The sequence below is a fragment of the Hydra vulgaris genome, chromosome 14 (assembly GCF_038396675.1).
Source record: "Hydra vulgaris chromosome 14, alternate assembly HydraT2T_AEP".
Lineage (NCBI taxonomy): Eukaryota > Metazoa > Cnidaria > Hydrozoa > Anthoathecata > Hydridae > Hydra > Hydra vulgaris.
Window position 1 is genome coordinate 19,658,803 of NC_088933.1, and position 27,649 is coordinate 19,686,451.

At 27.5% G+C, this 27,649-nt stretch overlaps 1 protein-coding gene across 1 annotated transcript in view; it reads left to right on the forward strand.

Moving 5' to 3' along the window:
- The window catches only part of LOC101234523 (FYVE, RhoGEF and PH domain-containing protein 6), a 69,899-nt gene that overhangs the window by 9,149 nt on the left and 33,101 nt on the right, over window positions 1-27,649 (forward strand). The window contains exons 5-11 of the mRNA XM_065817665.1: window positions 6,179-6,260; window positions 15,591-15,637; window positions 15,986-16,075; window positions 16,568-16,716; window positions 18,926-18,980; window positions 19,149-19,250; window positions 23,151-23,226. Of these exons, the coding sequence (XP_065673737.1) occupies window positions 6,179-6,260; window positions 15,591-15,637; window positions 15,986-16,075; window positions 16,568-16,716; window positions 18,926-18,980; window positions 19,149-19,250; window positions 23,151-23,226 (601 nt within the window). The remainder of the gene's footprint in view (window positions 1-6,178; window positions 6,261-15,590; window positions 15,638-15,985; window positions 16,076-16,567; window positions 16,717-18,925; window positions 18,981-19,148; window positions 19,251-23,150; window positions 23,227-27,649) is intronic.

Sequence of the window (27,649 nt, forward strand, 5' to 3'; positions counted from 1 at the left end):
AAAGATTCAAAAACCTTGCTTATGATAGGAAGAAGACTAATGGGACAGTAGTTAGACAAATCAGATCGCTTTCCAGAATTTTTGAAAAAAGGGATAACAGATGCTGCTTTCTAGCTGGCTAGAAAACAAGATTCTGATAAGCATTTGTTAAATAGTTTTAAAAGTATAGGCGATGGCTCCGGAGAACACTTCTGCAAGACTATAGCAGGTATGTTATCTGGGCCACAAGCTGTAGACAAGAGTCTCAGCAGGAAATCACTTTAGATATAGAAGCCGGAGTGATAGAAATGTCAAGCAATGGATCAACCTGTTTGACAACAATATCAGGTAGAATGCAACTAGCGGAATTAAGAGATAAAATTGAGGAAAAGTTCTTAGCAAATAATTCAGCTTTGTCTTTAGGTGAGGTGAAAAATGTCTGAACCATACAAGAGAGGTGGAATTACAAATTTGTTATTGATACTATTAAAGGTTCTCCAGAAGTCACGAGAGCCTAATTTTTGAGATGAAATACAAGATTTCATGACCTGAGAATAGCGGGCTTTGGCGTTAGATAAAATCTTTTTACAATGGTTTCTAGCACTAATAAACAGACATCTGTTTTCTGGAGAGTTGTTTTTCTGATAGATATGGAAGTAATGGTTTCGATTGGCAATTGCAGCAGCATAATATGAGGAAAACCATGGAGATTCCATGCCAAGATTCCATGCCAACCTGAATCCATGAAGTTATGTAAGAAGTGCATTTGTCAACAGGAAGATGAAAGATTTCTACCCAAGGGCCATCACAAAGAAAATCACGGAAAGAGTCCCAGTCAGCTTTAAGGCAGTTGTAAGAGGTATGATGATAGGGGGATTCAGATGATGAAGAAGTATGAGATAATAGTTTTAGAGAGATCAAACTGTGATCAGAAGCACCTAAGGGTGAATGTGGAGAAACGAATATGGAGGTAAATGGTTTGAATTGTCTGGAAAACAAGTTGGAAAGTTGACTATTTGAGTTAGAGATTGAGAAAGGCAAATGTTGTGGGTCTTAATGCCTGCAGAGTTTCTGATACTAGAGCCAAGCCATTCAGTGTGATGAGCATTAAAGTCACTGGCAACAACAATATTAGTTGATGGATAAAGAGAGAGGGCTTTGTCTATATAATCAGAAATAACATCAAGAAGAGTGCAGTCTTGAGATGAAGGAGAGCGATATAGAACAAAGAGAAAGGCGATAGAGTGAAGTGGTGCTAAACGAAAGCACATAAAAGAGTAATCGGTGGATTCAAACCTAGTTTCTGGTTAAATGGGTGAATTCTTACGAATGTAAATGCCAAGACCAAGCATGTGGCTATTGGAGTCTTTATGAATTAAAGGAAGATAACCATCAACACTAAGATCACAAGATGAGACAGCTGAACTCAAATTTGTCTCACAAAGAGCAAGTAGGTCTGGTGAACTTTACAAGAGATAAGACTCAACAGAAGAAAAGTTACTTTGAAGACCACGAATATTAGTGAATGATTATTAGTGAGGTTTAGGGAACTTGGCAATGATGATGGTTTTTTCGTGTTTTATAGTTTATGGTACTTTATTCATTTTTAAATTTGTTAAAGAACTTGACTCAAAGCATAGATAGTACTCAGTACACTGTCAAATAGCAAGCAATTGCCTCATTACTACTAATAAACCCTAAGTCGTAACAAAGGGCTCCAAATGTAGCCTTGGCAATGCACACCAAAAGTGCAAACAGGGACACTGTTAATACTTTGATAATTTTTAGCTGTTAATGGAATCACAACAGCTAAAAATTATCAAAGTATTAACAGTGTCCCTGTTAATACTTTGATCATTTTTAACATGGCACTGTTAATACTTTGATAATTTTTAGCTGTTGATGGAATCAGCCTCTCTGAGAGCTACCACAGAGTTCAGGAAACCTGACTACCAGCTGTACCCAGAACCATAAAACTGAGTTTTAGAGCTGTACCCTCATTAGGAGATAATAGAATGAGTTGCCTAGTCATAAAAACAGAGACACAAGCAAAACCCATGCATTGAGTCAAGAAGATCCAGCATTCAACATCCTAAACTGGAAACATTATATTAAACATCTATTAGGCTGGCGCAGATGTATTAAAAATGCATCTGCGCAAGTCTAATAGATAAAAAAAGGGTGCAAGGTTGGTCAACAGGTAGAATTTGCTTACCCCCTAAGTCTTTTTCTAGGAGGCCTTCTACAAGACAGTAGCCACATGCGTTTAACATCTGCCCAAGATGAGTATTTTTATCGAGACACCATCTCTAGCCTTTACTCAACCAAGAGCCCCAAGGCAGAAGGTGTTTTAAGTCAGAGTTGGCATTTCCTAGCCTTTGCCTAAAAAGGTGTACAAGGCAGCAGGACATGAAGCAGATTGTACTGGGTTACATGTTACCAGTAGCAGTAACCTGACTTGACAATACATTTATTGACAATACATTAAGCATTTATTATATTTTGTTGCTTATATCAAAAGGTAATTAAATTCATACTAGTAAGAATCAGCTTGTACAAGTTTCGAGCATCAAAAGCTTGTACAAATTCCAGTAATGAGATTTAACATTATGTCAATATTTCCTCCACTTTAAACATAGTGAGCAGTTTGTTAAGGTGAACTAAAATTATTTAAAGTTTTATATATATATATATATATATATATATATATATATATATATATATATATATATATATATATATATATATATATATATATATTCACACACACACTACCAGTCAAAAGTTTGGGTTTGTTTATTTTTAATTCTATGTAATTTTCTTGAAAATTGAAGTCAAAACTAGCATAACATTAATTTTAAGCATTTATTCTGATATGTTTTTATGATAAAGAGAATAAATTATAAAAATATATAATATAGAGTGCTGGAAAAATTATTATGGATTTTTAGAATATTCACTAAATTCCATTAATAGAGGCAGCCTTCAGTGCTCAAAAGGCTTTCAGTGGTCACAGATATTCTTTTGTTTTAATGACATGCATATATATAGTAATGGGACTATTTTATTGTCAAATAAAATCCATTTAGGGTTTAGTTTTTTTTAATTTTAGGATCATTTAAGGGCTAGATGGGAAAAGTTGCCTAAACTCTGAAATATGTTAATTCGAGTTCGCGTCGTTTTTTTTACTTTCTGTGGTATACGGTATACTTGGACTCTATAAATTTTAAGTTTCAGTTCTGAAAAAATAAAAAAGTAATTGTTCAGCAAAATCTTTGACATTTTTGACCGATTTTGAAGTGATGAGGAAAAGAAAAGACCTGAGCCCTAGATAAAAAGAACAAATCTGTGTTTTGTTGAAGAGTAGTAGCCTAAAACAAAAGGAGGTAGCTATGAAATTGAAGATTTCAACACAAACAATTAGTGCAGTGAAAAGGAAGCTGGATGAGGGTAGAAATGTTGAAGCTGGAAGAGTTGGAAAATGCGGTCATAAAAGAATCATTACCCCCAGACTTCAGAGAAAGATCAAAGTAATGGCCCTCAGAGACAGAGAAGTTCTTGCAAGAAGATAACTATGGAATTAGCAAGTCAGAACCTTAATGTAAGCCATAAAGTACTGAATAATTGATTGTTGGAGCAGGAACTGAAAACATAGACACCAAAGAAAAAGCCGAGACCAATGAATAAAATGAAGCATGCCAGGTATAGATGGGCGGTTGAGCTTGAAAGTTGGTTGCAAGAAGATTGGTCAAAAGTAATCATTAATTTAGCTTTCTGTTAGATCTCTGATAGAATTGATTTCTTGATTTCTTTCAGTTTCATCATATTTTTTGACTAATATCCATAGATGTTAACTTGTTGATCACGACTATTAATATAATGTTTGTACAATAATTTCTTTGTTCCTTATCAGGCATTTTTTTTGTTCAGGTAGTATTCTCAGATGAGTCAACAATTGCTGTGTTGGATGAAGAGTCCAGACAGTCAGACGAAGGCCTGGAGAGGAGTTTAAGCCTGAGTGTCTTAAGAAAATAATGAAGTTCCCCACTAAGATTATGGTATGCGGAGCAATATCCATCTATGGAACAAGCTGTCTACATATTATGAAAGGAATGATGAACCAGAGAAAGTATATAGAGGTGTTGGAGAAACGTTTGGTTCCTCAAGTCAGAGACTGGTTCACTGATAAGAACTTTATATTTCAACAGGATTGTGTTCCTTGCCATACGAACAAGTTGTCAATGATATGGTTCCAAGAAAATGGATTCCCTGTGTTCCCCAAGAAAATGGCCTGAGAATTCACCAGATATGAACCCAATTGAGAATTTATGGGGCATTTTGAAGGACAAAATACACTAAGTTTCAATAATTACAAAAGCACAGCTTGTAGAGAGGTTAATCCATATCTAAATCCGAAGCAAAACAATCACCAAGTTATGCCATGATTTAATCATAGGGATGCCAAGAGAGTGAAAGCATTAAAAGCTGCCAAAAGTGTTCAAACCTTTGTATTAAAAACTTTGATATACCAGGAATCTGTAACTTTATTTATATGCTATGATTGTTTTTGAAGTAAAAAACTTGATTATTAATATTCAAAAACATGGAAAAATCCATGATAATTTTTCCAGTACTGTATATTGTGAAGACAATATACAGTACTGGAAAAGTCACAAATAGGCATTCACAAATGCCTATTTGTGAACATTAAATATATTTATCACTGTTACAATATTGTGTATATTTTGCTGTAATATTAACTTAGTAATTATTATTTTTTGCTGTTTTCATTTGAAGTTTTTTTATTCAGAAAGGTAATCAAAAGATTGTTTTTGCTAAATATTTTAACATTTATAAAATAATTTTCATGCACGTTGAAATAATTCAAAGAATATTGTCCTAATATTGAATTAAAAAAAAAATTCTAAAATATTTATTTTAAGCTTTAATTGAAGAAAAATGGGTCAAAAAACAGAACTGAGTGTAGAAAAATGAGATATTATTATGGCATTACATACGGTTGTTCAAAATATAAGATTTAAAAAAAACAACAAAGTTTCTTAAAATGCCGTCATGAGAGTGTTATGAAGAAATTGTGAAACTGGCTGTAATCACAGTAATCGTTGTTCTGGGAGACTTGAAGCAATATTAAATTCCACAATTTGTCTTAAGTTATTAAAATTGCAAGGTTAAATTGCAATTGAGTGGAGACAAATTCATCTGTGTTCAGATAAATTTATCTTAATTTCATGCAAAAAACACCAGTATCTATTTTAACCCTAAAACAAAGTCTTCACAATTATGGTTTGTGTTGCTGTCAAAATCCATTACTATGCAAGCTAAACAAAGTTATAAGATTAAGATGGGCAAAAATACATTAAAACATAAATTAAAAATACATAAAAAAGCTGAAGTTGTAGTATGTGCTGCTGTTATAAAAGTGAGCAAAGGATATTTTAAAGAGTCAAAAATTAAAAAAAAAAAAAAAGTAATAGAAGAATTTTAAAACATCAACCTGTTTTGATTGTTTTATTGCAATTGATATGAGTAATTAACAATGACTAAAAAAATCCCTTTAAAAAAAAAAAAATAGGTACTGCATGATCTTTGTAAATGTCATCCTATTTTGCTGAAAATATGTGTATATAGGATATACATATATATATATATATATATATATATATATATATATATATATATATATATATATATATATATATATATATATATATATATATATATATATAATTAATTAGTAAAAAACACTTATCTAACTTTTATCTTCGACTTGGAGTTTCACCATTGCTGGATCATCAGGAAGAGTTCCTGAACTCTTCCTGATGATCCAGCAATGGTGAAACTCCAAGTCGAAGATAAAAGTTAGATAAGTGTTTTTTACTAATTAATTATTGCTCTGTTCTTTAAGAACATTGAGCACTCTATTTGTAAAATACACTAACATAATTTACATATATATATATATATATATATATATATATATATATATATATATATATATATATATATATATATATATATATATATATATATATATATATATATATATATATATATAATAAATAAATGTTTACAAAAAAATAATAAACTTGTAAAACATAACATTAAAAATGGTGCACTTTACTTTTTTAAGATGTCATTTCTTTTTTTTATTCTTAAAACCTTTTATTCTTTTGTTTAGAAAGAACCCTCACAAGTACACTCGTCTGATCCCAATCCTGGAATCGATTCTTCAAAGTCAACATCTAAGTTGATTAAAAATGGTAATTTTTTTGGTTTTTTAGTTAGGATAGAATATTTTTGTTTATTACTTTTTAAATACACTTTAGTAACTACAGTTGATAATCAAAAACATCGTAAAAGCAATCTAAAATGAAATAAATAAAAACTAATTATGAAATCTTACAAAATTTAAAATTTTTTTAAACTTAACAAAGAATAATAATTGTTTTTGTGAACTTTGTATAACTTTAAAACATTTTAAAGTTTGTGAAACTTTAAAATGTAAAAAAAATCTGTATGTGCATTTGTGCAAATTAAACTCTTTACAAACATTGGAATATTCCCAATAAAAAGGTGAAGCTCTGTTATTTTATGTTCAACCAATTTTTCCAACCAATGTTTCCAACCAATGCAAATGGAGGCTTATCAAGGAAAAAATACAAGTTTGCTTATATCTGCAACCATCTGCAAAACCTTTTTGTAGTTAGAGTCTATGGATCCAAACGTTCTTTTTATACCACTTTTAAATAAGCATTCACCCTCACACCCTCACACCAGAGGCATGCTAATTTGTCACTGTGGCTATTTAGACCAAATAATGAGTTTCTGCATTTAGAATCAAACACAACTAAAGTTTAACATCCTTTAACTTTAGTGGAGCTTTGTGTTCACTTATATCTACTTAGTATGTAAAGGTTTTTGTTGCGTTTAAAAATATCTTCTTCCAAAGACATAAATGTAAATCATTTTGTACCAGTGCCATCAAATCTTTTTGAGGTTGAATGTATGTCTAAAGGATCAAAAACATTTAAAATACATTTCAGAAATCCCTGTCCTAAAGTTTTTCTCTTTGATTGTGTGAAAAATAAGATATAATGAATTTTGAACAAACACTAATCTCTGCATTAAATTTTAATCTTCTATTATAAATACTTCTTTTTGGCATATAATTCTGACAAAAAATCATGTAATTCTTCCATTAGAAACCTAATAATGGAAGAATTAACCTTATAAGCATCAACCATGTTTTTACCAAGATTTTTCTGCAAGTTAGTGCAAAGAATCTTCATTTTTCTTTTGGACAAGTTCAAAATGTTTGAAAGATCCGTTATGACACCAGAAGGGACCAAAACCAAAAGTTTTTTAGATTTTGTATCTACTAACAACATAGTTTATTATTTTATTAGTTTTAAGAAGTTCTCTATTTTATTTTCGAGGAGTCTTGAATAAGTCTAACAAAATTATTAAATAACTTGTTTTCTAGAAAATATTTGTTTTTATAAAGTTTCAATATGATTGAAAGTTTCAGATTTAATTTAAAGAACCATTTTAAATTTAAAGTTCAGATTCAAGCACCTGATGTTATTTGTTCCCTACATACATGTCCAAGTGCTTCTAGGCAGCTAAGATTGTTAACAGCTTGGTTTTGCAACAAAAATGAGATAATCGTTTTCCTTAAATTAAAAAATATGCATTATAAGTGCAACCAAGCATTATAAATTTTTAAAAATCAATTTTGAAATTAATTAATACTTATCAGTAGTTCAACAAATCGATTATTTATTAATAATATTTATTAACAATATATATATATATATATATATATATATATATATATATGTATGTATGTATGTATGTATGTATGTATATATATATGTATATATATATATGTATATATATATATATGTATATATATATATATATATGTATTAAAGTCATCTTTGAAGGCCGACACTCTATTTCATTTCCAGTAACTTTTGGGGTACCTCAAGGTTCTATAAGTACTGTTAACATTCCTATATTAATGAATGGCAGCCATATCACTGAGTTGTCTTTTTTCTTGAATTGTCATTCACTTTCAACTTCTCATGTAAACTATATTATCATTCACTATATTATCATTCACTACCAACTTCTCATGTAAACCTCATGTATACAATTGATTGCAAAGTTAGCATCTGTTAAGATTGCTTCTTTTTATTGTGCTTGCCATTTTCTTACTCCTGGTTCCATTCTCTACCTCTAGAAATCTCTTATACATCCTTATATGGAATACTGTTGTCATATTTGGGCTGGTTCTCCTAATGATGCTCTTTCTCTTCTAGACAAGATCCAAAAATGCATTGTAAATGTAGTTGGACCTGCTCTATCTGCCAAGCTTGAGCCTTTCTCCCAACTTTGTAAAGTAATTTCTTTCTCTTTTCTACAAATGCAATCATGGACGCTGTTTAGCAGAGCTATCATCTCTAGTTCCATCAACTAAAACTCATTCTCACTTGACTCGTCATTCAGCAAAGTCTCATTCTTTTACTTTATCTGTCCCTTCATGCTATAAAAACTTATATTCATCTAGTTATTTTCCTCACACATCAATGTTTTGATACTCTTTCCCATATTCATGTTTTTTTTAATTATACAACCGAAAACTTATCAAGTCAATCCTTTTCTTGCTTTAACTCTTTAACTTTAATTCTTTGATTTCTAGTAACTCTTAACTTAATAGTGGTTGCTTCGCGCCTTGTTGGGAATGAATTAGATTTTAAAAAGATTTTTTGGCGCATTTACAATTAATGCCTGTGATATTTATAATTTTATTATTAGCTTTTAAAAATTTAATTCTTTCTATATCAAAATCAAAATTTTCAAAATAGTAGAGAAAATTTCAATTTAAAACATGATTGACAGATAAACATAATATAACATAATGTTAATTGTTAAAAAAAGTTTATTAACAGTTTTTTAAAAGTTTTAACAATTTAGATTTATATAATTATATATTAGAATAGTTTGTTAAGTATCACTTTTTTTAAATGTTCTTTAATAATTGAAACAAAAAAAAAATCAAAAGTAACATTAAACAAAACTACTATTTATAAATTATATAAATAAATAGAATCATAATAGGCTATATAATTACGCTATTATTATAATAATTAGATTATACAGGTTTAAATACAGAAGTTTAGCAGTTATATATATATATATGTTTAGTTCGGAAAATGTAACAAATAAAAATAAAGACAAATGAAGATAATTTTAAAAGGGTTCTTAGTGAGTTTTATGAGATCCTGAAGTTTAAGTGTCTCGGTTGGCTTACATAATATTATACAGAATATAACACCAATTTTCTTAATTATTGCTTATTATATTATTTTGACAAACAAAATTTAAGTAGCAGCAGGGAGTGGTCATTGGTTGCTGGAGACCATCAGATTTGCTGATTACTAAAGAGTTTAAGAATTAAATGTTTTTCATATATTATATTGTAATTTTCAATCATAATTTTGATGAAACCATTCTTCTTTATACACCCTCTCTCCTATATAGTAGTTAATATATGAAAAGTTTGTAATTTAACTTGAAAAATTTAGAAATATTTTTTTGAAAAAACTTTTCAAAAAACTTTTAAAAAAAAGATATTCATGGCACGACTATTTTTAAACTTCCAAAAATTTATTGCACTGGCATTTATGGATTATGTGAAGCATTTTGTTACTTCAAGAATCATCAAAAATTATCATAATGGTGAAAATTTATCCCAATTAAGCGGCATAAGTTTCCACTATTGCACAGTGCAAGATGTTTTTATATTACTTTTTTATACCAAAATGAGGTGTGAAGTTGAAATTAAAACAAGATTTATTGCAAATCTGTAACAAAAAATTTGGTTAAGCAAACAACTATTTGGTGATAAATCATGTGGCTATGTGCTAAATGACGTTGACTGTAATCAAGTGTATAGCTGCTTTAAAGTGTTTCACTAAATACTGAAGCAAAAAAGGTATTGCTATAAACATCCCAGGAATTGCTGATCTAAATTGATGAAAGAGGTCCTATAAAATTCAAGGAACTTGGAATATGCAAATGTGAAATTTGTTATGAAGAATGAAGGATTTCATCTTTTAGTATTATTATTGCTTTTTATCAACCAACTTGTGTAATTGAAACACAATTATAAAATCATATAAAATATGAAAAATTATATTATTAACTTGCAAATAGTTTTAGTTGCAACAGAGAAGAAACTGAGAAGTTTTTCATCAATAATTCAACATTAAAACAACATATACAAAAATATATATACATATATAAAAAAACATATATAAAATAATATATACATATATAAAAAAACATATACAACATATACAAAGTATATTATTTACTTATATGTGCTGATTTAGGTTAACACTGTTCTTAAAATCAGTTTAACATTGATGCCCCACTCAAACATCCCCCTCACTGTACTTTCACCCCTTTAGTGTACACATAGTCAATAGTAAAAAATTACAAAGAATGTATTTATTTTGAAATTTATCTTTACATTTATAAAAACCTTATAACAAAATAACTTTAACATTTGTTCTACTCTTTTTGGTTATTGACTTAGAAGGAACTTTTTTGGGTTCTTTTGTGATACAAAAAGCACATTTTGAAGGTGATCTTCATCTATTAATAAGGTCTCAAATAAACTTATGCTCTGCTCTGCTCCATTGTTGACCTCTGTAAAGTTTTTAAGTATTTTTATGAAATCTTGGAAATGTATGTTAGATCTTCATCACTGACCCAACTTTCAATGTCTTTCTTACAAATATCAAAACCTTTCAAAATTAAATGTTCTCATAAACTAGTTCTGCTAGTTTATGAGAACAATAATCTTTGTTCCCTACTAAGTCAAAAATTTTCAGTACTGTCAGTACTGCTAAGAGTAGTTTGCCATTAATTTTTCTTATAGCATAGGAAGTTTTAATACCTAAGAGATCATTTTTATAAATTTTATTTTAAACAACTTAACTTCCAACAAGGCTGCAAGAAACCACAATTAGAGTTGGAAGTTACTGGAAGAAAAAAGATGAAGTTTATAAAGCAAGATAACCAACAACAGACAATTTTAAATATTGCAAATTTTATGAATCAGGAAAACAAGATAAATGAAGTGAATTACAAACAACAAACAAAATGAATGAATCGAATAAGAATTTTTGGAGCACTTAGGAACAGTCACAATTAAAAAATGAGACTTAATTGAATGACAAATAACACGAGAATGAATTTTAGTAGATGGCACATGAGATACTAACTGAGCAGTGTTCATTATAGTATTTATAAAAAAGAGAAAGAGAAGCAACATTACAACGATGTGATAATGGTTGGAGGTTGGCTGCTAGAGCAGGTCCAACTATGTTTAAAATGCGTTTTTGCACCTTGTCTAAAAGAGATAGCACATCATTAGAAGGTCTGCTTTAGATATGACAACAGTATTTCATACTAGGCAGGCTTGGTCGGGAAAGGCGTGTGATCGCACTCTAATCTTGACCACACATAAAATATTTATTTGCGACATTTTGGCCATGGCTCTTTAGATGTTTTGAGAACATTTTTGAGAACAAAAAATAATCAAGCGCAAAAAAGTTTAACTGGACCTATGAGAGACAATTACAAAAATTAAAAGCTGCCTGATTAAATTGTTATAAATTAAGTTTAGAATAATTAATAAACTTCGTCTTTTATAATGTTTAAGTTATAATTAAGCAACACTCTTTTATATAAAGTAAAAACTTACTATTAGGAATTGTTTAATAAAGAAAAAAATGTTATTCAATTTATCAAAGAGTTTAGTATAATTTATTTGTGTACTTCTGATTTATTTCAACAAGATTGTAATAAACAAACGTTTGTTGATTTATTTAATAAATGAAAAAGTCAATCTTTTTCTTAACCATTTTGCGCTTTGCGTAGTTAGCCTGAGTTTTGTTTTTACATATTACATACAATTCTTCATAGTACGACGAACAAAAGAAACAAATAAATCATTCAGTTACTATGACAATGTTAGAACGTTGTTATATTTTAGCAGTATCTTTAAAAATGTTAAAAACAATTCCGCAATGTGCTAGACCGCTGAACCAGCGGTCTATAATGATTAGCATCCCAACAAATTACATTCCAAATGAATTATATTTTTATTTTTTATTTTAAAAACCAAAATCAAATTTTTAATACGTCAAACTATATGTAAGCATTTTTTTATGATTAAACTCAAAAGGTAAAAATAAATTACGAGGAGGAAGCGGAACTGCTTTACCACTGATTATGTTTAGTGAGTGGGCTTTTTAATTTTAATTTAAAATAAATAAGTTTTTGTTGAAGTATAACAAATTTGTAAGAAAAATAAAAAAAAATAAAAAATAAAAAAATTAAATCAATATCTAAGAACTTAAAAACTTTTCTTTCGTGGGGTAAAGAATCAGTTATCAGATACATGGAAGAAAATGACTTAATTGTCAAATGTCCTAATGTTTACTAATCAAATATTTTTATATTAGTGAATGCTTTAAAACATTCGCTGATATACAAACATTTTTATATAAAACAAATTTATATTAGCGAATCTTTTTATAGCATTCGCCAATTTAAAATCATTTAATTAGTAAAGGTTAAAGTTATGAAGTTAATTTTTTAGTGTGTATTTTAAAAGCTTATTGATATGCGGGCAAACATGAAAACATACTCAAACTTGAATGTTTTCAAAACAGCTATGAAGCCATGGGCAAGTTGTTGCAACTAAATGTTGTATGCATGGTCAAGATTAGATTGCGATCGCAAGCCTTTTGCAACCAAGCCTGACTAGGATGGATTTGAGATTTATAGAAATTAAGAATAGAATAGAAGTAAGAGAGTGACGAGCATGATAAAGAGATGCAACATTAGCATCTGCTAATTTTGCAATGGATTCGATGTATGGTTTCCAAGAAAGATGGAAGTAAGAGTTAATCCTAGAAGATGAAGGGTAGATGACTCATTGAGTACATTATTTGCTGGAGCATTTACACTAACCGAACTTTTAAGGAACCAAGGTTTATAACAGATTGCAATAAAAGTGCTGGCTCCTTAAATTTAAGCTTTTCTTGTTTAGTCATGATGTTATGATCGTCTTGGGTCATGTAAAGGGTGTATATATATATATATATATATATATATATATATATATATATATATATATATATACACCCTTTACATGATCTTTTTTTCTCGTAGAATGCACCAGAACAGCGTACTGGTACCTTTTTTTTTTTATTTACATATGAAAACATTCCCCCCCCCCCTCACGCATATTTATATAATGAACTTTGTTTTTTTTTTAATTTAACACTAAGGGGAAATTTGGAGAAACTTAAGTAAGAAATCAATCAATAAGACTACAGTTAAATAAAAGAGAAATGATTCATGGATTCTGTGAATAACTTATCAACATATTTTAAAAATTTAGTTCATTTGGTAGACACTCTTTAATTCCTCAAGTGAATGTGAACAAGGATTTTCATGGAAGAATCTTATCATCAGACCAACCAGGGCTTCATTAATGACCAAAACAGTTTCAACGTTTTTAATCATCAAATTAGAAGAACCACTGCAAACAAGCTTTCATTTTTTAAAGTATGTTGATTTGTGGTTATTTAATAGAAGGCATTCTGCTGTAGACATTAAGAGCCAGGAAAGGAGATGAGATGATTTGTCCAGGGAAAATTGAAAAAAACTCTGGGATTTGTTACAAAATTTTATAGTTTTGTATAGTTTGTATCTTATATAAAGAAAACAGCTTTATTTATTCCCGCCTTATTGGGTATGATGTGTGGGGGAGCCCACCAATGGCTATACACATGAATAAATTTTATTTACAAATTCAATTGCTAATTTCTGCTTCATTTTTGACATGTTAAAAATAATATTAGGTGAGTTCCAGCATCTTTTCAAGTAATTATGCGCTTTATATATATATATATATATATATATATATATATATATATATATATATATATATATATGAGCTATTCTAGATCATTTTTGACAGCATCGACCATATTTGGGCGCCAATTTGGGTGCCGCCCAAATTAAAATTTGAGGACTTTTTTTTTATTTTTTTACTTTTTTTATGAAAAATACTATTTTATATATATATATATATATATATATATATATATATATATATATATATATATATATATATATATATATATATATATATATATATATATGAAGACCTCAGTGGAAAAACCGGCGTTGTCACATTAAAAAAGTATTGAGAAAGTATTTGTTAATCATTAATAAATGTCTTTATTTAAAGCAAAGAAAAAAAAAATTTTGTTTAAAAAATTACAAAATGTTTTGTTTTTCAATAAATTTTAAATAAAATAATTATAATATAAATTTTTTTAAATTGCTTAGTTTCATTTGCTTTAAATAAAGACTTTTATTAATGATCAATAAATACTTTCTCAATACTTTTTAAATGTGACAACGCCAGTTTTTCCACTGAGGTCTTCATATATATATATATATATATATATATATATATATATATATATATATATATATATATATATATATATATATATATATATATATATATATATATATATATATATACACTTTTTTATATAGTAATATAAATTCCTCTATATTAGTATTTATATATTACTATATATATTAAGTATATATACTTATAATATATATATATATATATATATTTATTGCATCTGCAAGAAATCTTGCTTCATGATATGTATCTGGTTGGTGGAATCTAAAGTTTGGAATATCTTCTCCTAGAAAGAATGCAATAAGTTCACAAACTGTTTGCACCCTATGTTGTCAGAAAAATCTTTATATTTGTCTCAGCATTTCTTTATCTTTGTTTTCCCCTTTTTTCAGAAACAATCTAAAAACTACTTTTATTTTTTTTTAATTGTTTTATTTTATAAATAATAAATTGAAATAAAGTATTTAGACATAATGATTGCAATAGGTGGTTAAAAGAATTAAATTAAAAAATAAGTTAAAGACAAAATTAAAAAATAATATTATAACTTTAGAGGTGAATTTCAAAACAAAAAATTGCATTTTTTTTTAATTTTTTACTATTGCACTAAAGGGATGAGAGTACAGTGGAGGATAGGAGTAGGAAAATTCATGCTTCACTGGTATTGGGGGATGGCTGTCCATTGTGGAGACAGAATATATTTTTAGCTCTGCTCATTTCTATAAGAAGTTATTAAATTCAAAACAGCTATATATACTTAAAAATACTTCTACCACTTCTAGTTATCCCAGAAACCTCAAACTAATATTTTTCAGACTTATAGTCAGAATTAGCTTTTGAGCCTAATTTTTTTTTTAAGTTGGATTTCCAGACATCCTAATATATACATATATATATATATATATATATATATATATATATATATATATATATATATATATATATATATATATATATATATATATATGTATATGTATATATATATATATATATATATTTATATATATATACATATGTATATATACATACATACACACATATTTACATATATGTTTAGAAGAATTCTCATCAGATTCTCAAAGCGATAATGAAGCAAAATATGAGGTATTTTTTTAATTAATCTTTTAGTAAAGATTATTATATGTATGAGTATTTAAAGTTCTGTTTGAATTGATTATTATTAAATGATACTTTTCTATATAAAATTTTCTATATAAAATTATAAATTTCTATATAAAGTTTATGGTATAAGTTATATATATAATATATGTATATATATATATATATATATATATATATATATATATATATATATATATATATATATATATATATATATATATATATATATTTTAAAATATTCTTAAAAGTATATATATTTTAAGGAGATGAATTTTTTTTTTTAAGTTTATGTATGTTTACTTCTTCAGCAATTGATTTTAAAATGTCTAGAAACCACCTGGTAGAAAGCTTTTTTTGATTGCCCAAGAAATATTGACAACTGAAAGAAGTTTTGTTAATGCTCTTAAACTTATATGTGAGGTAAATTTCTTCCTCTACCCTTCTCTCTCCTCCCTCCTCCACCCTCTTCCCTCCTTCTTCTGTATTTGTTTATGCTCTCAAACTTTTATGTGAATTTATATTTGTTATAATTCATAAATTTATACCAAATAAAATAATAAGAAACTTAATAAAATTAATAAATAAAATTATTTAAAATAAAATATATAAATTTAATAAATATAAAAAATAATATATTAATAAACTAGAACACACTAGATTCTTCAGTAATTCACTATAATAAACATTTAATTATGGTAAATTGTGTTTAACAACTTTGTTAATAATTTGGTACTTAAAAATTTATTAATAACTTTATATTACAATTTTTAAATATTAAATACTCAACATGAATTAAAATCATAAATAAAATATTAATCTCACAATCTGCGATATTTAAATACAATTTTCAAAACTTTTATTTATTACTTATTTTTTATTATTTATAAAACAAATAACTTTTTTTTAAAATAGGATTTCAAAGAGAAAGTTCGTGCTGCTCTTGCAAAAAATAATAAATTTCTTCCTGAAGGAGCTTTTCAATCCATTTTTATGAATGTTGAACAGATTTATGAACTTGATAAAAAGTTTTTAAAAGAACTGGAAGAAAGGATGGAGAAATGGTATCTTTTTTTCAGTTTTTTTCAACAAAATTGTTTTAATTTTTATCAAAAAGCATAGCAACTACTGTTACATCACAACATTACCAAAAAATATGATGTAACTGCTATTACATCATATTTTTGGTTGTATTTTAACTGTTAGTTAAATCATGACAGCATTGACAATTCAATTATAATAAATTGAAGTTTGAGTTTAGCAAGGGTCCTATTGATTGCTGCTTTTTGCCAGGGGTTCTATTGATTTTTTAAAACCTTGCATTGGGAATAGTTTAGTTAAAACAAAATATTATCAAAAGTAAACAATCAGGTTGTTAAACATCATCTTTAAAAACTGATGTTTAACAGCAGTTTAATTCAAGCTAGACTGAATTATTGGTAAGCATATCTGCATCATTTTTTTACATGTTATTAAAATGTTATTATTCCAAAAACATTTCTTGATAAAGCGGTATAGTAACAACAGGGAAAGAAATGTCCTTTTGCCCCCCCTAAAAAATTTATGGAGTGTAAAGTTGTTAAAAGTATTAGAAAGTAAAAAAAAGTTAAACGTTTAAATAAAATAAAAAAAGTATGAGCTTGAGTAGCAGCCTTCATCACTGTACTAGCACGCTCTGGAATGTTGGAGTGTGGGGATGAATTTAATTTTAAAAGTGTGATCATTCATACAAGTGCAGAGAAACAGGTGTTAAAATAATGATGATCACCAGAATTATGATGATATGATATGATATTTTAATTAAGAAAAATTATAATTCATTACTAATAAATTTAATCTTTAGGAACTTCTTGACTTTGATCAAGAAATTTCTAACATCCCATTTTGAGTTAAATATTGTGCTGTCAGACAATTAATATGGTTTTCCATCTTTTTGCTCTACAGCTAACTGCTGTGACTAAAAGATTTTATTGTGCATTTAATGGAGGGAGTAAGTCTACGGCTATTGCTCTTGACATTTCTAAAACTTTTGATAAAGTTTGGCATGCTGGTCTTCTCCTTTTGAGATAATTAAATTATTTCTTTCTAAATGCTTTATCAAAGTCATCATTGAAGGCTAAAACTCTTTTTTATTTCCAGTAATTCCTGGGGTACCTCAAGGTTCTATCCTTGTCCTGTATTGTTTCTTATTTAAACTAATGATTTTCCTAACATTCTGATATCTAAAATGGCTCTATTTGCTGATGACTTTATACTCCTGTCTTGACAAAAAATCTTTTCTTTTCAATTGCTTAGAACAGGCAGCCGATCTTGAATCTGATCTCACTTCTGTTTATAAAACTAAAAGTTTTAAAATACTTAAAAAATTTTTAAAACTTTTTTACATAGATTTTCATATTTTTGTTTATCTAATTTTATATTATGATTTTTATAATGAAATAGTTTTATGTCTAAATTTTGATTAAATTTATAGCGATTTTAAATTGCTTTAAATATGATATTTAAGGCTTTAAAATGTTGTCAACAATAAGTAAAAAAACTTATCTGAGAAACTTGCTCAGCTCGCCTATTTCAGTCAAATTGAATGTTAGTTAAAAGAGTTATTGTTGCAATATGCTATTTTAAAATAAATTTAAATAAGCAACGAAGGTATTTAAGGGGCAGAGTGAGATTTATTTATGACACGAGGGCAGCAAGTAAATTTAATCAGCACATTTAAATAGTATACTAGGTATTTAAATTTAAAAAAAAAAAGAATATTTAAATATAAAAAATAATTTTTTTTTAAATTTACAAATACAAAGTTTACATAAATTTTATATTTGTAAGTTTAAAAAAAAAAATTGTGTATACAATTATTGTTTTTATTAATTAAACTTTTGCATTTGTAAATAAAATAAAAAAATATTATTTAATATTATTATAAAAAAATATTATTTATTTATATTTGATTATCTTCTTTAATGTTATGCAAATATATGACATGAATAATACATTTCATTGCAAGTTTCATTTTGATTTTTTGTTGTTATTTTTGGTGTACTTTACCAGCAAATTTAGTTTACCAAAAGTATTTTGAATTCCTTCAACATAAAAACATTATTAACTTATTTTAAAGTATATTATTTATTAATTATTAATATGCAAAAAATTTTATAACTGAAAATATCCAGATTTTATCAACATTATTCAATTTGTTTGATAAGTCCGTTATACCTGCTGCGATTTTCATTTTCTTATGTTTATAGTTATGTGGGTAATAAATTTTTATAGGGAGCATCACAAGCGCATTGGAGATATTATTAGATCATACAGTTACTTTCTTAAGGTAAAATTTTTCATTTTCCATAGATATGTACATAGATAATCCGCATATAAGTGTTCAGTTGTACTAAAGTCCTTGCTAATCACTATTTTCCACGTGTTTAGATTAAAAATTTATAAAAATTTTAGTGGTGATTATATTTATTTTAATTACATAAACTTTATTGTTTAGATGTATGTAACATATATAAAGGGTTATGACAATGCTATGCTGGTTTTGCACGATTGCCTGTCAACAAACCTTAAGTTTGCTCATTTTGTGGCCGAATTCGAGGTTTTTAAATTTTTTAAATTAATTTCTTTTTTTTTAGTATATATTTTTTAACTGTGCATAGCAAGTACATATTTTTTTCCTTTTATATTCTATATATTCACCTTTCTAATAATGAAGTGGCCAGTCAATAAGGGCATTATTCTCTTTTTAATATATTGTTCCAACCCTCTAACAACCTTCTAAATAACTCCAAAGCTTAAACCTTGATAAACTTGATCGTTGCACAAAAAACAATTTGAGCTTGTTACTACCAAAGATGCAACAGGGTTCAAACTTTAGACCTTTTACTTAAAAAGATATTCTTTAATTCATTTATATTAATAAAACATTTTTTACTAATATAAATGAATTAAGCTATGCAATTTGTCAATAATTTATGGTATATTAATTAATCATGCTATTACTAATAAACCATGTTCCATATATCAATTCAGTTGCAAAGTTAGGATCTGCTAAGGTTGCATCTCTTTATTGAGCTCGACACTTTCTTACTTTGGATTCTATTCTCTATCTCTATAAATCTCAAATCCGGCCTTGTATGGAATACTGTTGCCATATCTGGGCGGATCTTCTAATGATGCTCTTTCTCTTCTAGACAATGTGCAAAAACGCATTGTACACATAGTTGGACCTGCTCTTGCAGCCAACCTTTAACCATTATCACATCATCGTAATGTTGCTTCTCTTTTTCTTTTCTACAAATACTATAATGGGCACTGCTCTAAAGAGCTAGTGTCTCTTGTGTCATCTACTAAAGTTCATTCTCGTGTTACTCGTCATTCAATTAAGTCTCGTCCTTTTTCTGTGACTGTTCCTAAGTGCTCCAAAAACTCTTATTTGTCTAGTTTTTTTCCTTGAACATCAGTTCTTTGGAAATTGCCTCCTTCATCTTGCTTTCCTGATTCATATAATTTGCAATCCTTTAAGTTGCTTGTCAATTGTTATCTTGTTCTACAATCTTCATCTTTTCTCTTCCAGTAACTTCCAACTTTAATTAGTAGTTGTTTGCAGCCTTGTTGGAAGCAAAGATGTTTTCATTTAACTAAATATGTATTTACTTTTTTGTAAAGTAAAAGTTTTTTCATTATTTTTAGTAAACAATAAAGTTTTGTTTGGGATTAATCCATCACTGTATGTTATATGCTCAAAACTCAAAAGTAAGATCACATTAACAATCTTACTTTTGTGTTTGGAGCATATAACAAAGAGTATTAAGTTCTGTCATCAGCAATTTACCAGGAAGACCATTAATAAAGATGAGCAACAATGCAACACCAAGAGTAAAATTATGTGGTACACCAGAGGTACAACAAAGTACCATAAAAAGTTGTTGAAAAAAAAGAAGTGTTGTCCATTAAGGACAACATTAATACTAAAAATAGAATGAAATGATTCAATAATTTAAAAAACTTCTACAAGTACACTCATGATTTGGAGTTAAAGGAGAACTTCCACTTGTGGAAGAACTTTATCATAGAAGAACTTCCACTCATGGAAGAACTTCCACTCATGGAAGAACTTCCACTCATGGAAGAACTTCCACTCATGGAAGAACTTCCACTCATGGAAGAACTGCCACTCATGGAAGAACTGCCACTCATGGAAGAACTGCCACTCATGGAAGAACTGCCACTCATGGAAGAACTGCCACTCATGGAAGAACTGCCACTCATGGAAGAACTTCCACTCATGGAAGAACTTCCACTCATGGAAGAACTTCCACTCATGGAAGAACTTCCACTCATGGAAGAACTTCCACTCATGGAAGAACTTCCACTCATGGAAGAACTTCCACTCATGGAAGAACTTCCACTCATGGAAGAACTTCCACTCATGGAAGAACTTCCACTCATGTTTTGAAGTTAAAGGGTTAAAAGAAGGTTGGTTTCTTCTTTTAAGTTTAACTTATATTTTAAAATAGCATTTTTCTCATATTTTAATATTTTGCTCAAAATAATTTAAATGTATAACTAAATGTTTAATTGGCTTCCAATCTTTAAAATCTGTTAAAAAAGTTAAATTTTTTTTCTAAAATAGTCTACTAATTGTATTTTTTTTTTTAAATACAATGAGTAAACTTCTCAACTAAAGTGCACAGTCTCAGGAAAATGAAAGTAAGAGAAAAAAAAAGAAATAGAAGTTATAAATGTTTTGTTAATTAAAGGTTCAAATAAAAATGATAGTAGTAATAATAGAGAAGATTTTTAGAATTTCATAGATGAGAAGGTTGGACAATAGTTAGAGCAGTCAGAGTGATGTCCAAATTTTTTTTTTAATTAAACGCACAGATGCCATTTCCAGCAGTCTAAATAATAAAATTCAGTTAAGTACGAGTTTTGAACAGAGTACTAAAAAACACTTTTGTAAGACTGACAGTAATAATGTATGGACCACACTTATTTTGCAAATAGTTCTGCTTTATTTATATGAGATAAAAGTTTTTGTGAAATTGTTGCATGGTCTGAACTACCTAAACAAGAAAATAGAGAAACTGAGTATAAACTATGGTCAGAACACAAACTATGGTCAGTCAGGGTGCAAAAATCAAAAAGCAATTTGTGGAAAATAAGTTTTAAAATTATTTCTGATTTTAAATTTAAATTGTGGTTAAAATAATAAAAAATACAAAAGTTTTAACTTTAATGCCAGCAAGGTCAGTCAGGGTCAAAAGCTATGAGCGACAACAGAGTTTTGACAAAAGAGTTTAGGAAAAAACTACTACCAGCTAGCCTCACCTCCTTTACATTGAGTTTTAGAGTTTTAATTAGGAGATAAAAACAAAAAGAGTTACATAGATGTTATTAAAGAGGCGCAAGCAAAAAACATAAAGTATAGTCAATAAGATCTTGCATTTGTTATTTTATAAGATGGGGTGAAGCTGGCTTATTAGATAAAAACAGAGTGGATGCTGGATAAGTTACCTCTAAAGTCTTTGAATAGGATGCTTTACAGGCCCGTAGCAACCGGGTGGGCAGCAGGGGCATTTCCCCCTCTCCCCCATCCCCAATAATTTTTCAAATAAATAATTTTGAAGAAATTAACTGAAAAAATGACATCCTTAAAACTATTTCAAGGTAGTACTGCGCCCCCCCCCCCCCAATATAATTTTTGTTCCTACCGCCCTGTTTTATACATGACAGTAGCTGGATGCAGTTCACATCTGCCCAAAGTGAGTATTTTTGTTAGTTTACTATCTCTAATATACTTAAACAAAAGCATATATTCATATCAGAGGAGTCTTATAAGTTAAAGTTTCTTTTGAGCTGAAAAAAGTTTACAAGGCAGCAGTAAATGTAGCAGGTTGTATGGAAGTACATGTTACCACTACCAAAGTTGTCATGACAATCCTGAATTGATTTGACTTGAAACATCAAGAGAATAATTATCAATATATATCAGGAACCGTATAAAAATTATCAGGAACCTTATGAAGTAGCAGAAACTAAATAAAATATCAGAAATTATATAATATCAAGCATTATATGAAATATCAGGAGATAAAATATCTAGAACCATATATCAGGAAATTTTCAATGTACCTGTAACTATACTGTATGTTAAAAAACTGTTATCAAGGTACCTGTAACTATACTGTATGCTAAAAATTAGGCATTAAATATTATATCAATATAAAAATGTTTGCAATATGTATTTAAAAAAAAATAATAATAATTAAAATTTGAAATAAACTCTTCAGTATAATAATAAAAATAAACAATAGTATGATGATACAGAAAGTTTAGTGCATGTGTTTTAATGTTATATGAATAAAATATTGTAAGTTTTGTTTTGTTATGTTGAAAAAAATTTAGTTACCAGTCTTTTAATGTAATGTTGAAAAAAAAATTAATTATCAGTTTTGTAATGTTAAGTTAAAAAAATTTTTTTGTAATAATTTAGGAAAAGAATATGAAAATTTCTAGTTATCTCTTGAGACCCATTCAAAGAATTCCAAGTTATAGACTTCTTCTTAAAGGTTTTTAATTTTAAAATTTTTATAATTTAACTTTTATAATTTAATTTAAAATTGTTTTATTCATTCTTCTTAAAAGAATTCTTTACATATACATAGTTAAAGAGTAAACTCTTTACATATACAAACATTTTTATGCAACTACATCTCTTTACATATACAAACTTTTTTTATGCAAGTACACCTCTTTAAGGGCAATCTTGCTATCATAAATCTGTTAAAGGATTTGTATTTATTTTGTGTACGGAACTTGATACAATATAGTAGCATCAGATGGAAAATTACTTCATAAAAAATATTCCTTCAAATTTTATGTCTAAATAATAGTTTTGTTTGTATACCTTTTTAACATACTTCAATCCCAGTCTTTTAACACACTCCCATTCAATCCTAGCCCCCTCTTTTAATCCATCAATTGGAAATAAAAAGAGGAATCATTTCTGGTTGTCATCAAATAGTGTAGCATAACTGTTCAAAACCTTTTGAAGCGCTGTTACTGATTTAATTGCTGCAATGAGCAGAACAATTGTTTGCTTTCAAGCACAATATAGTAGTTTGAAAACAAGTGAAATTAATATTAATTAATTTCACTTGTTATATATATTGTTAAGTTTTTCTAGGTAATTTAGAATTTATACAAATTAAAAATTCTACAGTTTTAAGAAATATCAATACAAGTTTTATATTTGTTCAAGCTTTCACTTTTAATATTCAGGTATCAGGTAGTTTATTCCACATTGGTATGGCTTCTGTTTGTAAAGAAGTGGTGATGAAGATTGCAAGTTTTTATGATTTCTCTTCTGATTTTGAAATTATTTCCTCTTTAGTTGGGTTGATTTGTGGCAAAAACATTTTTATTTAATTTTATATTCTTTAATTTTTTTGATGTTTTGTACATTTGTATTAAGTTGCCACTTTCATGTCTTCTTTCCAGTGTGCTTAATCCAAGTATTTTAATTCTTGTTTTGTAACTTTCAGGATTATAAAAAAATTAAGACCATATATTATTTTGTTTTATTTTTTTTAACAGAAAAAGTAAAGATAATTTGATATTTTGGGCCCTATTAAATCTTTGAGGCTTGGGCAATTTTCCCTTTGGCCCCCTTTCCTCCAAAAATAGCATTTTGTCATAGGGCTTTTTCCCACTTGGCATGCAAAGCATGCAACTGTTTATATGAGCATGCAAAGCATGTAAAAGCATGCATTTTTAGTTAAATAATCATGCAAAAATAGTGAGAATCAATTTTTAAATTAAGTTTTTCAAAATTCAAATTTTTTTAAGTCATTTAGTTTATTATTAGTTTTGTATAAGGTTTAAAAAAAATTTATCTATTTTGGATATTTTGTATTGGATTTTAGAATAATGAGTGAATCATAAAAAGTATTTTTTTAAATTTCTTTAAAAACAAAAAAGTTTTATGGCTTTGTTCAAAACAGATTGATGGAAAAAATTTTTGAAGCACTGCAATGATTTTTAGACTCGAGGATATTTGGTTTTATGTGCTTTTTTAAGTCGAAGATTTTGAAGCTTTCAAACAGAATCTTTAATGATTCACATACTTTATCATTTAATGTGCAAACTAATAAACTCTATACTTTAAAAATTTATTCTCCAAAAAAAGTTAACAAATGATAATGGAGAGTTCAAGTAACAGAATGAAATTTTAATGATTGATTCCTACAAAGTTAAAAACATAAGAAATTAAGTTTAATTGAATTAGGATTGAAAGTGATATTGTTGTTACGTGATTCTGTTATGCCTGTTTCAGTAGAAGAAAAAATTAGAACTGTTGCAAAAAGTTTTATATTTCCTAGCATCATATTTACAAAAAACTTACCTTTTTATGTCTCACTTTAAAAGCATGCTCCGTTTCTTCATTTAAAAAAGCGTATTACTCCTATTCATTCATTGTTCTTTGTTTTTTTCTTCTTTTTCTAAAAAAGCTGTATCAATTTTCGCTGTAAGCAAAAAAAGTGAGCAAATGTTTATATAAATATGCTATAGTAGATATATATATATATATATATATATATATATATATATATATATATATATATATATATATATATATATATATATATATATATATATATATATATATATATATATATAAACTGCATAACTTATTTAATGTTCAGCACTGAAACCCAACAGAGTTATATCTAAGCAACATTGGAAGTAAAACGAGATTTAGGAGTAATGATGCAATCTAATTTAAAATGGGCATGTCACATTGATAAAGCTGTAGGAAAATCAAATCAAATGCATCCTCCTACCAAATGAAATTTTAAATATTTTGATTTAATTATAGTAAAAAAATTATATACAACTTTTGTAAAACCGCATCTTGAGTGTGCTATTCAAGCATGGTGTCCTTATCTGAAACAAGACGTTTTAAAGTTAGAAAAATTGCAAAGAAGAGCTACAAAACTACCAGCTTTAAAAAAAATGCCATTTGCAAGAAGGTTACAGTTAATGAAATAAACAACACTAGAAGAGCGTCGTTTATGAGGAGATTTAGGCTGTTATAGCACAACATCTTCTGTTATTGTGCTCTATGTTGATTTCATCAATTGTCACAGTGTATATTATTATTATTATTGTTATATATATATATATATATATATATATATATATATATATATATATATATATATATATATATATATATATATTTATATATATATATAATTAATTGTTTTGTTTACTTTAAGCATTTTCATACTTAAAATAGATTTTATAGTTATCAAGATGTAAAAATTTTATTATGCTTTTATAAAATTATAACTCTACATGAGATATATAAAATTAAAAGTATTTAAAAGCATGCAAATTGTTATAAAAGAACATTATAAAGAAATAGCATGAAAAAGCATGCATATTTAGTAAGAAGTAGCATACGAAGGCATGCATTTATCCTAAATGTAGGCTAGGAACCCTGAACTTTGCTTTAAATTTAGGCTACCCTTTAGTGGCATAACACTATAATCTTTTAAATTCAACAATATCCTTCATAAGGTACAGTTTGTTATGTGATTTTTCCATTTGAGATATGATGATATTCCAATATCAAAAAAATCTTGGAAATACATTTTTGATTACAAGATCTTTTTCTGTATCCAAGATCTTTTTCTGTATATAATCATATCATTGTTTGGTCATTTAGTTTACAAATATAGCGATGACTGTTTTTTTCAAAATGTATGATGTAACATTTCTCAGTATTAAATTTTAATTGCCACAGATCAGACCATTTAAAAGCCTAGTTATTTTCATTTTGAAGCAATTAAGGATTGTTGGAATTAACTACTTTCCTAATTAACTTAGTGTTGTCTGCAAAATACTGTGAATTTTCTAAAATCTCTGGTAAGGGTTGATATTTGTTATAAATAAGATAGGAGAAATTACCAATTCTTGGGGGGCACTGCTTGTATTTATAGTTTGATGCTTCCTTCCCTTGTATTACTCTTTGATGTCTATTTGTAAAAAATCACTTATTTAATATGAAACTGGATATTCCATAGGACTTCAATTTGATTAATAATTGTTTATGTGGCAATGTGTCAAAGGCTTTAGTGAAGTCAAGATAGCAGATGTCTACTGCAATTTTTTTGGCTAAAGGTTTTCTCAAAAAGTCCATTTTTCAATTAAATCTATTGTGCAAGACTTTCCCTAATAAATGTTAATGTTTATTTATCCATGTTGATGTTTATTTAATAGACCATTTTTTAATAGGTTCATATATTGTATTTGATATAATACTTTCAAGTACTTTAGAGACTGCGGAGGTTAATGAAACTGATCTGTTGTTGCTTGAAATTAATTTGTTTTCTTTTTTGAATATTGGTGTCATGTTTGCTAATTTCCATTTAATTGGTACTCTTCCAGTTTAGAGTGATTTATCACAAATCATAATGAACATTAAAGTGAAAGCAGCTGCACACTGTTTTAGTACTACTAATTTAACCATGTCTGGTCCTGGTAATTTATATTCACTTAACTGAAGTTTTTATTTATAACTGGTAAATTATCGATGTTCTTCTTGACTTAAAGTGATCGTTTATAGTGTCGATTATTTGATTAGATTCTATAAATAGTTCTGGTTTTTAAAGTTTGAATAGTCTTTTTTACATTGTTGCTGTTAATATATTTGAATAGTAGTTTTAGATTATATTTTGATTTATTTACACTTTTTTTTTAAATGAGCGATTTGCTTTATGTGCTTTTCTCTTATACAATTTTAATTAAAGTCTCCTACCAATAACTAACTATATACTTTTTATTAAATTCAATTTTTGCATTTTTTATTGGTTTATTTAATTTTTTATTTAAATTTGAGTTTCCTGAGCAGTAAATGCATCCTATTAATATTTTCTCAAAATATTCTTACTATGGTTACCTATATTATCACAAAATTTTGTTCAT